Raw genomic sequence first — 14,001 nt, 5'->3', positions numbered from 1 at the left:
CATCCTCCAATATGTCTTTCTTCTCTCATTCAGTGCCTGGTCCTGTCATCAATTTAACTGCAAGTAACATCACCACAAGTTCCCTGCTTCTGAGCTGGACAGCTCCATCTGGAAATGTAGGGAGCTACAGAATTGAAGTCAGTGGACCGACTGCTCAGTCTCTGACAGTGAGCACTTCATCAGTTGAGATCTCTGGGCTGAGCCCTGGAAGCAATTACTCCCTGCAAGTTGTTGCTGTAGCTGCAGACAATGTTACTGTTGGGTCTCCAGTGTCCTTCACAACATTTACAGGTGAGTGCAGTATCTCTGAAATTAAGAATTTATTAGGTCCAAAGCTCAATGATATTTTCTCAATCAACCAAATCACTGACTTAATTTAATGCTACTGTATTTTCAATTTCAGTATCAACAAGTAAGTCACATCAAGCAGTGTTTATAACACATTTGTTTTACATCAATGTGTTCCTCAAAGTTCCGAAAGTTTTTCTGGGGCTTATAATACATTATTTTGAAAGAAAGAAAAGGACGACACCGTGGTGCAGTGGTTAGCATTGTTGCCTTGCAGTGCTGGTGCCCTGAGATACATTCTGGACCTGGTGTACTGTCTTAGCAGAGTTTGATGTTCACATGGGTTTTTTTCTGGGTGCTCCAGTTTCCTCTCACAGTCCAGTATATGCTAGAAGTTTAATTGGCTTCTCTGAAATTTTAGTCCTAGGTGTGAATGTGTTTGTGTGCCCTGTGATGCACTGGCATCCTGTCCAGGGTGTATCCTGCCTTGCACAAGTTGCTTGTCGGGATAGGCTCCGTCTCCCCCCATGACCCCGAATTGGATGAAGCAGTTAGAAAATGGATGGATAAAAGGAAAGGAAAAATAATTAAGCTTTGATTGCTTAAATATTCAGACCCATGAACTCAATATTTGTTAAAAGCCCTTTGGCAGCAATTACAGACGCAACTTGTTCTTGGTAAATCTGTATTGACTTTGCATACTATCATGGTGCAGTTTTTGCCCATTCTTTAGATCATGCTTTGTCTTGTTGCTTGAGCAATTGTGAAACAACAGTTTTTAAGTCTTTCCACGGATTCTAAGATTAAAGTCAGTGACTGGGTCACTCTAATACTCTCACTTATTCTTATGCTACACTTACAGTAACTCCTATCCTGTAGTTTGGATTAATATCCAAATGGATTAAGTTTCGTCCCAGTTTTAGGTCTGAAATAGGGTTTCCTGTAGGTTTTTGCTAGAACTAGGCTCCATCTATCTTTACACCACTATTGGAAAGCTTTTCACTCCCTCCTGAGAAGAAGCATTCCCTTCAAAGGAACTCTGTAGCTGTTTCAAAATTGTTGTTGGCCTCCTAGTGGCATCTCTTAGCAGTTTCCTCATTGCCCAGGTGCTCAGTCTGGAGGGACATCTAGGCAGTAACCGCTGGAAAGCTGCAACTTCCATTTCTTGATGGTTAGACAGACTGCTCATATTCATAGACTTTTATATTCTTTCTACCATTGCCCTCCTCCATGCTTGTCAATGACTGTATCTGTGAGTCAGAAAGCTCCTTTCATGGTTGAGTCTTAACTTGAAATCCACTGCCTGACCAAGGAACCTCACAGAGGCAGGTGTTTCTAGTCTAAATTACTATAACCTCCACAACAACATCTCCAAGTACAACCACAGCAATTACTGAAGGAACAACAGCACCACCAGGTATAAAAAACTCAAGTATGACAGTCTTATAGTTCCATATAATTTCAAAAGTGCATATTATTACAAACCGGATGTGGTTGTATTCTGATCAACTTAGAATGATTTCTAAATAATGAGTTAAAAATACAAAAACACATTTTCTGCTCCTGTGTGGGTTAATATTAGCTTGCATGTGAACTATCGTTACTTGATTTTGAAGTACAGAATAATACAATAAACAATAAAATCACGCAATCGTGGTAGATTAAGTAAAAGAATGCAAGAAAGGAGGCTAATTAAACAAGCCTCCCTTCTAGACACACTTTATACACTAGCCAACCAGTCTCAACAAATGAATGTGACTAAGTAGTATTTAAAGCCTATTTGTTCTCCTAACATCTACCAACTGGGGCGAAGGCAGTGGCAATTTATCTTCACAGTATGCTAAGATTATAACTAGCAAAAGAGGTCTAGTTAGACAAGGGTTCATGAGAGTGAGGATTAATGATGCTCTAAGTAAACCTCAGAGCGGTTTGTCTTCACACACATACAGTATGCTATTGTATTTTATTTTTATTCACATCTTAAAAACCGTTTGGATTATTAAACCTTTCAATTTGTTTTACCCCTGATTTTTTTTCATGTTTACAGGATTTCCAGTGACAGCAAGACTTCAGCTGTTAGTCCAAAGTTCTATCGAAATTACTGATAGTGTACAAGAAGCCTTCTTACAGCAGGTAGGTTCAGATTTCCTCTTTTTTTTCTCACTGTGTTGTTGCACAGTGCTGCTTAAGAACATAAAGAAGGTTACAACCAAAAAGAGCACATTCAGCACCTCTGGATCATTTTGTTTCTAGTAGATGCTTGATTTCATCCAGCCATTTTCTGTTAGATGAATGGGTATAAGTTCCCAAGCAGAATTTTATTGGTGGGCAGCTCATGTCAGTTGGAAAAGCTCGAGAGCTTCACAGTAATGGTTGATGATTTCTCCATTCACGCTTCACCTATAGTCAGGAATCCGGGAGTCAAACTTGATCCTCTCCTGTCTCTTGAGACCTAATGTGTAAAATCTGATTAAGACATCTTTTTTTTCACTTTAGAAATATTGCAGTTTGGCAGTTTGTATCAATGTCTGATGCAGAGTGCCTGTTTCATGCATTTATAACATTAAGGCTTGATTTCTGCAACTCTTTACTCTGTGGGTTCCCTAACACTCTTCTCAACAAATTGTCCTGAACTCTGCAGCTAGACTACTAACTGACACTAGACCTTGGCAGCATATCACTCCTACACTTAACTCTACATCTCACATATTCAATATAAGACTCTCTTCAATTTCAGGCTCAAAAGTTACCTTCATACCAGGGCCTATGTCTGATTGCCCTAAACATATCTGTATAAACCTTAATGCTATTTTTTTAAACTTTTATTGAAGTTTTTTTTCTTTATCCCTAAGTACAGGACCGTTTGGTTTGGAAAGGCGCTTTATGAATTTAATTATTATTGTTGTTGTTGTTGTTGTTGTTAAACAATGGTTTAAATATGTGTTCTAAAAATGTGTTGGCAAATGTGAGGTAAAAAGCTGATTGAGATTCAGTACTTGTTAAAACACAGACAGCACTGAACTGTATGCTGCTGGTAATATTATTTCAAGCAGTAGAGACCAGTGCATTAAAATAATCTACAAGTGATGAAGGCATGCACCACTTTATAAGCAGCTGTTAAGGTCGGAATTGTCCTGAACTAGCTTCTCTTATTGCTTCATTTCAAAATGTTTTTACAGGCATTTCTAGTTTTTAACGTCATTGTGACTTGTTTATTTTTATTTATCTATTCACAAAAAAGTAAAAAGCTATGTCAGTCACATTTTATGTCCTAAAAATGTTATGTGAATATGGAATGTTATATAAAAATGACAATGTTATGTCACTCAACAAGCAACTTTGTTTCCACATGAAAACAGAATATTTCCATTTCCAATAAGCACACCTTTAAGTTGAATACAATGATTTCAGTTAAAACAGCTTCATGAAAATCCACTAATATATGTGATTTAAATCTTTTGCAGCTTAATGCAACGATTCAGAACTACATTGAGGCCATGAAGTTTAATCTAGCTGTCAAAGGAATAAGAAGAAAGACGAATTAAGATCACAACTTAAAATATTCTAATGGAGGAACTGCAAGGTATTTCAGCCAATTATAATGTACATAACGTAATAGTGTAAGCTAAAGCATACAATATTTATCTCTTAAAACATTCTGGTTTCAGAATTTTTGCTTTGCTACTAGTGGACAGAATAATGAATATTTTTATTTTTAAAATGCCATCCCTAAATGGACAAATTGGTATAGTTCAATATAATCTGGCATGAGTGTATTATTTCATGTTCCTGCAGAAACCCTTGACACCATAAACTATTGATAATAGACACCTGACCTATACAGTATACATCATACATTGTGTTTGTTCAAAAGTCACCCTCGCATTTTTCTAATAAAACATTCCAGATGAAACCTGCTATTCAAAGACAGTAGGAGGTAACTGTCAAGTTGGATTCCTACATAAGTATTGTTTGTTCTCATTGTCACAGTCATTCTTCTCCAAACCAACTTGTAATTCTGCTTTTCTTTTTCTGTCCTGCTTCTCAAACACAGATTAGTCCGACCAGCTTGCAAAACATGCTTGAACATCACAGATAACTTATTTTATTCTAATATAAATATATGTTAAAGTTGTGAAATCCTCATAAAATGTAAATATCTTAAAGTTTTTTTAAATTTTAAAAACAGATTTATGCACTTAGGCTTTAACTGCATGGATTGTAATTTATGTTAGGTTTAGATATGTATGTAAGTTAGATTTTTCCTTGATTTGTCATCTATGACCACACCAGGAAATTTGCCTGTAGGTAAGACATGTAACATCAGGGCATATTATATCTCTTAAAATTAATAGTTAATTTCTAATCATCTTTGTGTTGCCTTTACTAAGCAGCTAGATGCCTCTCTTGAAGTGCAGAGGAATGTGGTAATAAGATCCTCAGATAAGAAGCATCATAAAGCTGTATCCAATCTGAACCATCTAATGATATATAGGGCAGATGGGCTACCTTGCAACTGGACCCAAGAAGGCTGCTGTGTACAGACTATTATTTCTCATTATATGAGACTGATAAAACCTGGAAGGTAGGCCATATCATATGTTATAGTCGATGTGTTTTAACTCTGAAGTTATTAACTCTTTGTAATCTGTGGGTGAACAATCAGACGGCTGTATCACAGCAGGTTGTTTCACAGATGTATTATATTACGTTAGCTGTTCTTATGCATGTATCTGGTTTAAAGCAATAAATTGTTTTTTTATATTTAAAATCTGTTTGTGAGACTGTAAATTATTGTGTTTGATTCCTAAAAGTCTTCAAGTACTCCTGCAATTTGCTGTTACAACTTCTGATTGCTACAGTAAATTAAAACCCTCACATCACTACACATGTTTTTGCAATGCATCTAATGCCACGCTCTGTATTTGAAAACTGAGAATTGAAAAACTGAGAAAAAAAAGTATAAATGTAAACAGTGAAATACAAAACTGACTCAAGTTGTCCTAGACCAACAAGCTCAGAGATCAATAGATAGCTAAAAAAATTCATGAACTGTATAAATGGGATTTTTTGTGCATGCATTTTTAACATATCAGTGCTGCTTGATATACAAAGTAGGCAAATATGAATGATTATCACATGTTCAATGCAAATTATTAATTATTTTTTCAAATTCCTTGGGAAAGAATAGTTGACACATTATATATCTCTTGATCTGGGATCATTCTTTTGTCTTGAGAAGCAGACTGTTCCTAAAGCATATTATCCTTATTTTTAATTTTATGAATTTATTCATTTTTAACTACATATTAAGTGCGTTAGTAGCAAATTGATCTATAGAGGCAAAGTGTTGATTTCACACGCATTTCATTTGGCATAAAACATCATCACCTCAGAATGTTAGAAGAAAACCCCAGTTCCTGAAATGCGTGTTTAGCAAATATTGCTTCCTAGGTCTGTCTAAACATGTTTGCAATTGACCTCATGTTCGAAACAGTCATTGAAAAACAAAAGCCCATTACTGGCATGGCAGGCAAGCTGGTAACACCCACTTCTTGTAACCAACACTAACCCGGTGGTGTCAGTGAAACACACACCCCTCAGCCAGTTCAGATCCATTCTTAGACCAGGCTTTCCAAGCTGATGATGTCTTCCAGAAGGGATTCTGTTACATTTTTTTATCTAATTGTATTTGTTTTTGAGCTTTGTTTGGTTTCTGGACAAAATTCAGGTAAGGTGTTATTATAAGATTTTTATAACTGAATCAGGTTTACAATTCTACCGGGATGACACCTGTTTAGCAGGATAATTATGCATAAAATGCATATTATTATGACAGGATGGATATTTAATGTAAATATATGTGAAACTGTCAGAAACAACCGTGGAGATGAGATCTTATTCTTACTGATTTTTGCCTGTTCATTCTCAGCTCAAATGAATTATCCCAGTGCCGGGGAATAAAATAAAGTTGAGATATATACAAAAATATAAAGTACTCATTTTGTATTTCTGTATTATGTTGAAAACATTTCATATTAATAATATATAACACATTCAGGTAATGTTTTTTAGATATTATTTTTTAAGGTTGTTTTCAACCTTAAAACAACCTTAAAGTTGAGAAATGTTAGTGTAGTAAATGTATCTCAAAGTCTGGTTATTCTGGAGATAAGTAAATAAGCATATCAGAACAAGTTTTAATTGGATTTATTTAGAACATTCTTCTTCTTTTAAGTTACACAACTACAATACCATATACAACAATTTTTTTTCCATTCCATGTAAACATACTGTAGCATAAGGTATAACATTGAATAACACATTGAATAGTAGTTTGTTTGCAGCTATACAGTAGATTTAGTTGCACATATATGCATGTGCATGTGTTTTCTAGAAAAAGTGCATTTGAGCAGCTATCCGGATCTGCTTTAGTTTGCTCACATGAGTAAGTTATAACAGGGAGGGTTGTATGTGCAAAGTACAGTAGTAGTTCCAACAACAATCTTCCACATAAAAGCTTTGTACACCCATTTTCTATAATTGTAGAATATGCTCTTGTAATAATTCTCCGACATTTCATATATGTGCAATTTTTTATAATGAATTGAGGCAATCCATACTTTTTAATAATAATCAAAATCTGTTTTGTTTTAATGTGAAAATATTTGACAACTTCAATTATATCATTTTGGTTAAACCATTATGTAATACATGTAGGAATACCATCTGTGGGAGAACTGAAGTCTAAACACATATGAAAACCAGAATTACTTATATATATTAGAAATAACAAGTTTTGAAATTGGAACAGGGAATCTTGTGTGCCTTGATGTTATCCCCATTGACATCTTGAGGTGTGTTGCAGAATACCTGTAGTGCTTGCAGGTATGATTTCAAACAACAGAGTGTGAATTTTTTAAGGATAGTTGGCAGAAAAATACTTCTAAAACTTAGACTTGAGAAATTTCTGTTGTAATGGTTAATACATTTTCTTATATCTTAATTTGTATTTCCACTGCTTACTTTAAGCAGTACTGTGTGACTGTAACTTGTTTTGATTAGAAATCCTAAACCATCTTATTTGTTTCAGGAATATCCCCCTGTTTTACTTTATTGAGAATTACGTTATACAAGAATTACTTGTTTTTAGCTATTAAAATTTGTAGAAATGATAATAATCAGGGTGTGGTCATTTTCATTCTGTAATATCTTGTCTTGTATTTCCTGTTCTTTCTGATATTTCAATTTTCTTTCATTATACTTCACATGAATGACATATGTGTGTTTGTAGTGAACATAACAAGTGGCTCCTACACAACAACAGTTCCAACTACAACCACCACGGCTACAACTACAGTTCCACCTCCAACCACCACAGCTACATCTACAGTTGCTCCAACTACAACAACAGCTCCAAATACAACCATCACAGCTACAACAACAGATCTCCCTACAACCATCACAGCTACAACAACAGATCTCCCTACAACCTCCACAGCTACAACTACAGTGGCTCCAACTACAACAACTGTTCCACCTACAACCACCACAGTTACAACTACAGTTCCACCTACAACCACCACAGCTACAACTACAGTTGCTCCAACTACAACCTCCTCAGCTCCAAATACAACCATCACAGCTACAACAACAGTTCTCCCCACAACCTCCACAGCTACAACTACAATGGCTCCAACTACAACAGTTCCACCTACAACCACCACAGCTACAACAACAGTGGCTCCAACTACAACAACAGTTCCAACTACAACCATCACAGCTTCAACTACAGTTCCACCTACAACCTCCACAGCTACGACTACAGTGGCTCCAACTACAACAACAGCTCCAAATACAACCATCACAGCTACAACTACAGTTCCACCTACAACCTCCACAGCTACAACTACAACGGCTCCAACTACAACAACTGTTCCACCTACAACCTCCACAGCTCCAACTACAGTGGCTCCAACAACAACAACAGCTCCAAATACAACCATCACAGCTACAACAACAGTTCTCCCTACAAACTCCACAACAATAACAGTGACTCCTACTACAATAACAGCTCCTCCTACAACCACCACAGCTACAACTACAGTTCCACCTACAACCTCCACAGCTACAACTACAACGGCTCCAACTACAACAACTTTTCCACCTACAACCTCCACAGCTCCAACTACAGTGGCTCCAACTACAACAACAGCTCCAAAAACAACCATCACAGCTACAACAACAGTTCTCCCTACAAACTCCACAACAATAACAGTGACTCCTACTACAACAACAGCTCCTTCTACAACCACCACAGCTACAACTACAGTTCCACCTACAACCTCCACAGCTACAACTACAATGGCTCCAACTACAACAACAGCTCCAAATACAACCATCACAGCTACAACAACAGATCTCCCTACAACCATCACAGCTACAACAACAGATCTCCCTACAACCTCCACAGCTACAACTACAGTGGCTCCAACTACAACAATTGTTCCACCTACAACCACCACAGTTACAACTACAGTTCCACCTACAACCACCACAGCTACAACTACAGTTGCTCCAACTACAACCTCCCCAGCTCCAAATACAACCATCACAGCTACAACAACAGTTCTCCCTACAACCTCCACAGCTACAACTACAATGGCTCCAACTACAACAGTTCCACCTACAACCACCACAGCTACAACAACAGTGGCTCCAACTACAACAACAGTTCCAACTACAACCATCACAGCTTCAACTACAGTTCCACCAACAAGCACCACAGCTCCAACAGCTCCAACTACAGTGGCTCCAACTATAACAACAGCTCCCAATACAACCATCACAGCTACAACAACAGTTCCAACTACAACCATCACAGCTTCAACTACAGTTCCACCTACAACCTCCACAGCTACGACTACAGTGGCTCCAACTACAACAACAGCTCCAAATACAACCATCACAGCTACAACTACAGTTCCACCTACAACCTCCACAGCTACAACTACAACGGCTCCAACTACAACAACTGTTCCACCTACAACCTCCACAGCTACAACTACAACGGCTCCAACTACAACAACTGTTCCACCTACAACCTCCACAGCTCCAACTACAGTGGCTCCAACTACAACAACAGCTCCAAATACAACCATCACAGCTACAACAACAGTTCTCACTACAAACTCCACAACAATAACAGTGACTCCTACTACAACAACAGCTCCTCCTACAACCACCACAGCTACAACTACAGTTCCACCTACAACCTCCACAGCTACAACTACAGTGGCTCCAACTACAACAACAGTTCCAAATACAACCATCACAGCTACAACAACAGTCCTCCCTACAAACTCCACAACAATTGCAGTGGCTCATACTACAACAACAGCTCCTCCTACAACCACCACAGCTACAACTACAGTTCCACCTACAACCTCCACAGCTACAACGACAATGGTTCCAATGACAACAACTGTTCCACCTACAACCTCCACAGCTACAACTACAGAGGCTCCAACTACAACAACAGCTCCAAATACAACCTCCACAGCTACAACTACAACGGTTCCAACTACAACAACAGTTCTCCCTACAAACTCCACAACAATAACAGTGACTCCTACTACAACAACAGCTCCTCCTACAACCACCACAGCTACAACTACAGTTCCACCTACAACCTCCACAGCTACAACTACAGTGGCTCCAACTATAACAACAGCTCCAAGTAGAACCGCCACAGCTATAACTACAATGTTTTCAACTACAGTCCCAGCTACAATCATCACAAAAACTACAGAAATACCTCCAACTCCAATGACAACAACAGTTCTACCTACAACAACCATTACTACAACTACAATAGGTCCAATAACAACAACAGTTCCAACTACAACTATAACAATGACTACAACACCATCTCCAGCTTTAACGTTTTCAACTGCAGCCACAACATTCCCTCTAACAACAGCACAGAAAGCAACCACAGTTGCTATTCCAGGTAACACCTTTTATTATTTTTAGTAGTAGAACCTGAGCATTAAATCATATTGGTTTGATAATAAATGTATGTTTTAGGCTGCTAGATATAAATCTGTTTTATAATCTTTTCCATTCTTACCATTTTAATGTTTGCTTTTGATTACAGTTTCATAAATGGAGTAGTGTAACAAAAGCTTTGAACATAAATCTGAAAAATTTTAGTTCCTTTATTTTTGTTCTACAGTTTTTCATGATATTGGCATACTTGTTTGTTTCTCCTGTGATAACAGTGGTAACGCCTGCCTCTGTAAGGATGGAGTTGACTCTTCTTGCTTTTTCAAACATTGATGCAGAAGCAGAAAGGCTTATTTTAAATGGGGTAAGTACAGCAGTCTGTAGAGGTTGAGGTGGCTGGCAAAGCTGCTCTTCATGGACTTGTTCTGGAAGCTTTACATTTTAAGTTTCCAAACATAGGTCCATGAAGGTTAACAATCTTTGCTAACACAATGAGTTTAATTAGAAGCTGCTGTTTTAACACCTCGACAACAGCATTTTAAACAAGAAAGAGCATTAATGTAGTAATTGGAAGTTCAAGAAATTATTGCCTAAAATTTAATAGAATTAAAATATGATAACATCATACTTTTAAATTAGACTAAATGTAAAGGGATAGAACTAACTTAAAGGACACAGCTATCAATGTATAAATAAGAGAGTAGGGGTTCTTACAGAATTGCCATCTGCTCCAGTACTGAGATTTTACAATTATTTATTGAAAAGTTTGTTGATTTGGTTTATATTTGAATGATTTTACTGAATTATGAATCTGACTTTATTCATTAAAATCGTATTAATTCTTATGCCCTCAGAACATTGAGACTTCAGTATTCTGATTGGTTCAACCAATAATGATGCTCACATTGAGCTGTATGACCCACAAGTAACACACCTGAGCCTGGATCTCATCACTAGCTCACTGTGACTCAGATTCCCCAAGTGACAGCGCACAATTGGCAGAAAGTCATCTCAGGAATCATTGTGATTAGCCACCCAGCACTCGCTCAGCTCCCAGTGGAACAGCAGCTCCTGTGACTGGCCGGTTGTCTGCAGCCATGCAGTCAGATCATGGAGGTCAGAGGAGCTTGTCTGCCCCATGTTCATTCCCTCTGGACAGACATTGTAAAGGAGACATAAGGAAATAATTTCCAATCCCAGATTGATTATAAAAAGTTTTAAAAAAAGAAAATAACAAGGTCTAATTTCTTTCAGATTAAGAGCATCATTGGAGACCACCTGCAAAACAACGTTTCACTGTCTTTGAAAGGAATTAGAAGGAAGCTTTCCCTGTCTTAATGACCTCCTCAGAAGATTTTTGTTCAGGAGGTCTGGATGAAATTAAATTCAGTTCAGGTTGATCCAGTGTATTTCAGTGGTTGTATGAAATAAGTACATATACATAAGTATTTGTTCCAGCAAATACAAAGAAGTCTTCAATTAATTCCATCCATCCTTTGCATATACTGTACTTTGTCATAAACAGGCACAATGTAGCTACGTCAATTAACTACATTACATTTGAATAAATATTAGAAATAAGGCTAGCACTGTGGCACAGTGGTTGGGGTCCCTGAGTTCAGTTCCAGACCTGGGATGTTATATGTGTGGAGTTTGTATGTTCTCCCCCTGTTTTGTACACCCTGGTTGTGAGTGTGTGTGTCTGTCAAGCGAGCTTACTGAATCGAATGAAGCGGTTGGCAAAAGAGTGAGTGGTTGAATGTCCATTGATCTTATACTGTACTATGACAAGGGTTTCTTCTGATCAGCAGCATTATCTTGGACTGAACTATATTCGTTCTGTGGGGGCAGGGGCAGAACTCAGATCGTAAGTCTCATATAAACCTAGAACTCTGAGCAAGAGATACTAAATTTTACAAGGATACGGACTACTACCCTGACTTACTATTGTCTACAGCAAGCGCATAATTGAATGTAATTTAAACCTTTATTAAGATCTCATCTTAAGGCTTTAATTTAGTTCCCTAACTTTTCTTTGTCTATATTGCATTCTGTTGTGCTTTATTGAAACATGTTTTATCTGACCAATTCCATTCCCTTACCAATTACTTCTGTCGATTACAAACCCACTGGCTCACATAGTTATCTCTTGTACAGCTCCTTTCAGTCCACACATACTAAAAACTCTCTCGCCTTTTCACAGTTCCTCAGGCTCCTCAGGCAGAGACAACATGGACTTCCATAACCAAGCCCTCAGAATGCACTCTTTTTCATTAACAGAGGATACCCTATGCATGTTATTGACAGGACTCTCACTCGAGCCAAAAATGGTCTTCAGATCATCAACCCATATAGGAAGTACCGAACATCTGCATTTCAGTGGTGATGCCCTACCACCCCAACACCCTTTCTATCCCCAGGACCATTAATAACAACTTACCCATCTTACAGGATGACCCCTCTGCTGTTACCCTCTTTCCTGACCTCCCCATCACTGACCACCTCATCTGCGCAATCTTCTTCTTCACAGCTCCCTTAACCTCCCACAGCAACCATTCACACCAGACTCTTTCCCCTGCAACAGAACCGGCTGCATCTCCTGCAAATACATATCCAATACTATGCACAATCAAGGCCCCTTTGGACAGTTCCGTGTCACTCAGATGACATCATGTATTTCCAGCAACCTCATTAATGCAGAAAATGTCGATTCACTTACACTGAAGAGGCAGGAAGGAGACTAGGAGACCGTTTCAGGGAACATGTCAGGGCCGTGAGGATTAAAGATCTCTCCAAACTCGTAGTTCCCCATTTCACCTCCTACTGCCATGATCATGTGACCGTCGCAGTTCCACACGGGTTTGTGCCCTCCGCCACCCCGTTTCGTGCCACACCACTTGGGGCGCGAACCTGGGTCTCCAGCGTAACGCCACAGGGAACCAGCCGCATGAGCTAAAGGAGACCTCCCTCAGCCCAGGCAGCTGAGGTCCCTGCTACGCGCAGTGAGGGCAATTACGTCACTGTATCCCAACTAGCTCCGCTACAATCACACTGATCTCTCTGTCTGGGTCCTTACAGAGGGGTGAGGGTCCAACTCCTGTTGCAGAAAGACATCCGAAACCAAAATAATCGTGAAATTAGGATCACACCTGCCCCCTTCTCAAAACGACAGACTCATCTCCTTCTAAATCCCCTCTATTCTTTTGCAGATTTTGGCTTTTCACACCTCTCCATCTGTTCATCCTGAGTTTGGATACTCATTCTCACTTGCAACATGCCCTATTCCTCCTTGATCACCGCTCCGTCTTAACTACTCTTTCTTTTTTCCTCCTTATTTCCTGCCTTATTTTCTGCTACCTTCTCCTCCTCTCTCCCACAGCCAAAACATTGTATCTCTTTTTTACCTTTCAGCATGGAAAGGACCTACATGGTTTACTTTACAGCTTAATACTCACTTTCTACTTAATTAAACTAAGAAAACTAATGAAAGTGTATTGGATTTCATATTATTGGAATTAATCTTATAATTAAAAAATTTCTCTGTAGTACCGTACTGGGAATAAACACAAAAAGTATGAAGCTCCTTGAAAACCCTCCCTGGGGATAAATAAAACAAATATTGTTTTTTATGACACCCAATCAAACCTGTCCTGCATGTCTTGGTTAGGTTAGAGGACACTGGAGTAGAAGGTGAAAAACCACACA

The 14,001-nt window shown here is 38.4% G+C and overlaps 1 protein-coding gene and 1 long non-coding RNA gene across 2 annotated transcripts; both read left to right on the top strand.

Annotated features, from left to right (window-relative positions):
- The first annotated feature begins 33 nt into the window (after nucleotides 1–33).
- LOC148836889 (uncharacterized) lies at nucleotides 34–4,986 on the top strand. Its single transcript, XR_016091019.1, has 3 exons — nucleotides 34–291; nucleotides 2,336–2,421; nucleotides 3,753–4,986. It is a non-coding gene; the product is annotated as an uncharacterized LOC148836889 (long non-coding RNA).
- Nucleotides 4,987–7,568: 2,582 nt separating this feature from the next.
- LOC148836888 (uncharacterized) lies at nucleotides 7,569–13,782 on the top strand. The gene is made up of 3 exons (XM_088914207.1): nucleotides 7,569–10,300; nucleotides 10,572–10,660; nucleotides 11,551–13,782. The coding sequence occupies exon 1, from the start codon at nucleotides 7,569–7,571 to the stop codon at nucleotides 10,029–10,031; it is 2,463 nt and encodes an 820-aa protein (XP_088770333.1). The 3' UTR covers nucleotides 10,032–10,300; nucleotides 10,572–10,660; nucleotides 11,551–13,782.
- Nucleotides 13,783–14,001: the final 219 nt, after the last annotated feature.

The sequence above is a fragment of the Atractosteus spatula genome, chromosome 4 (assembly GCF_055471065.1).
Source record: "Atractosteus spatula isolate fAtrSpa1 chromosome 4, fAtrSpa1.hap1, whole genome shotgun sequence".
In the NCBI taxonomy this organism is placed as follows: domain Eukaryota; kingdom Metazoa; phylum Chordata; class Actinopteri; order Semionotiformes; family Lepisosteidae; genus Atractosteus; species Atractosteus spatula.
This window is presented reverse-complemented; position numbering and strand designations above follow the sequence as displayed.

Coding starts and splice junctions, on each gene's coding strand:
- LOC148836888 (XM_088914207.1), top strand. CDS start 7,569: ATGTGTGTTTGTAGTGAACATAACAAGTGGCTCCTACACAACAACAGT.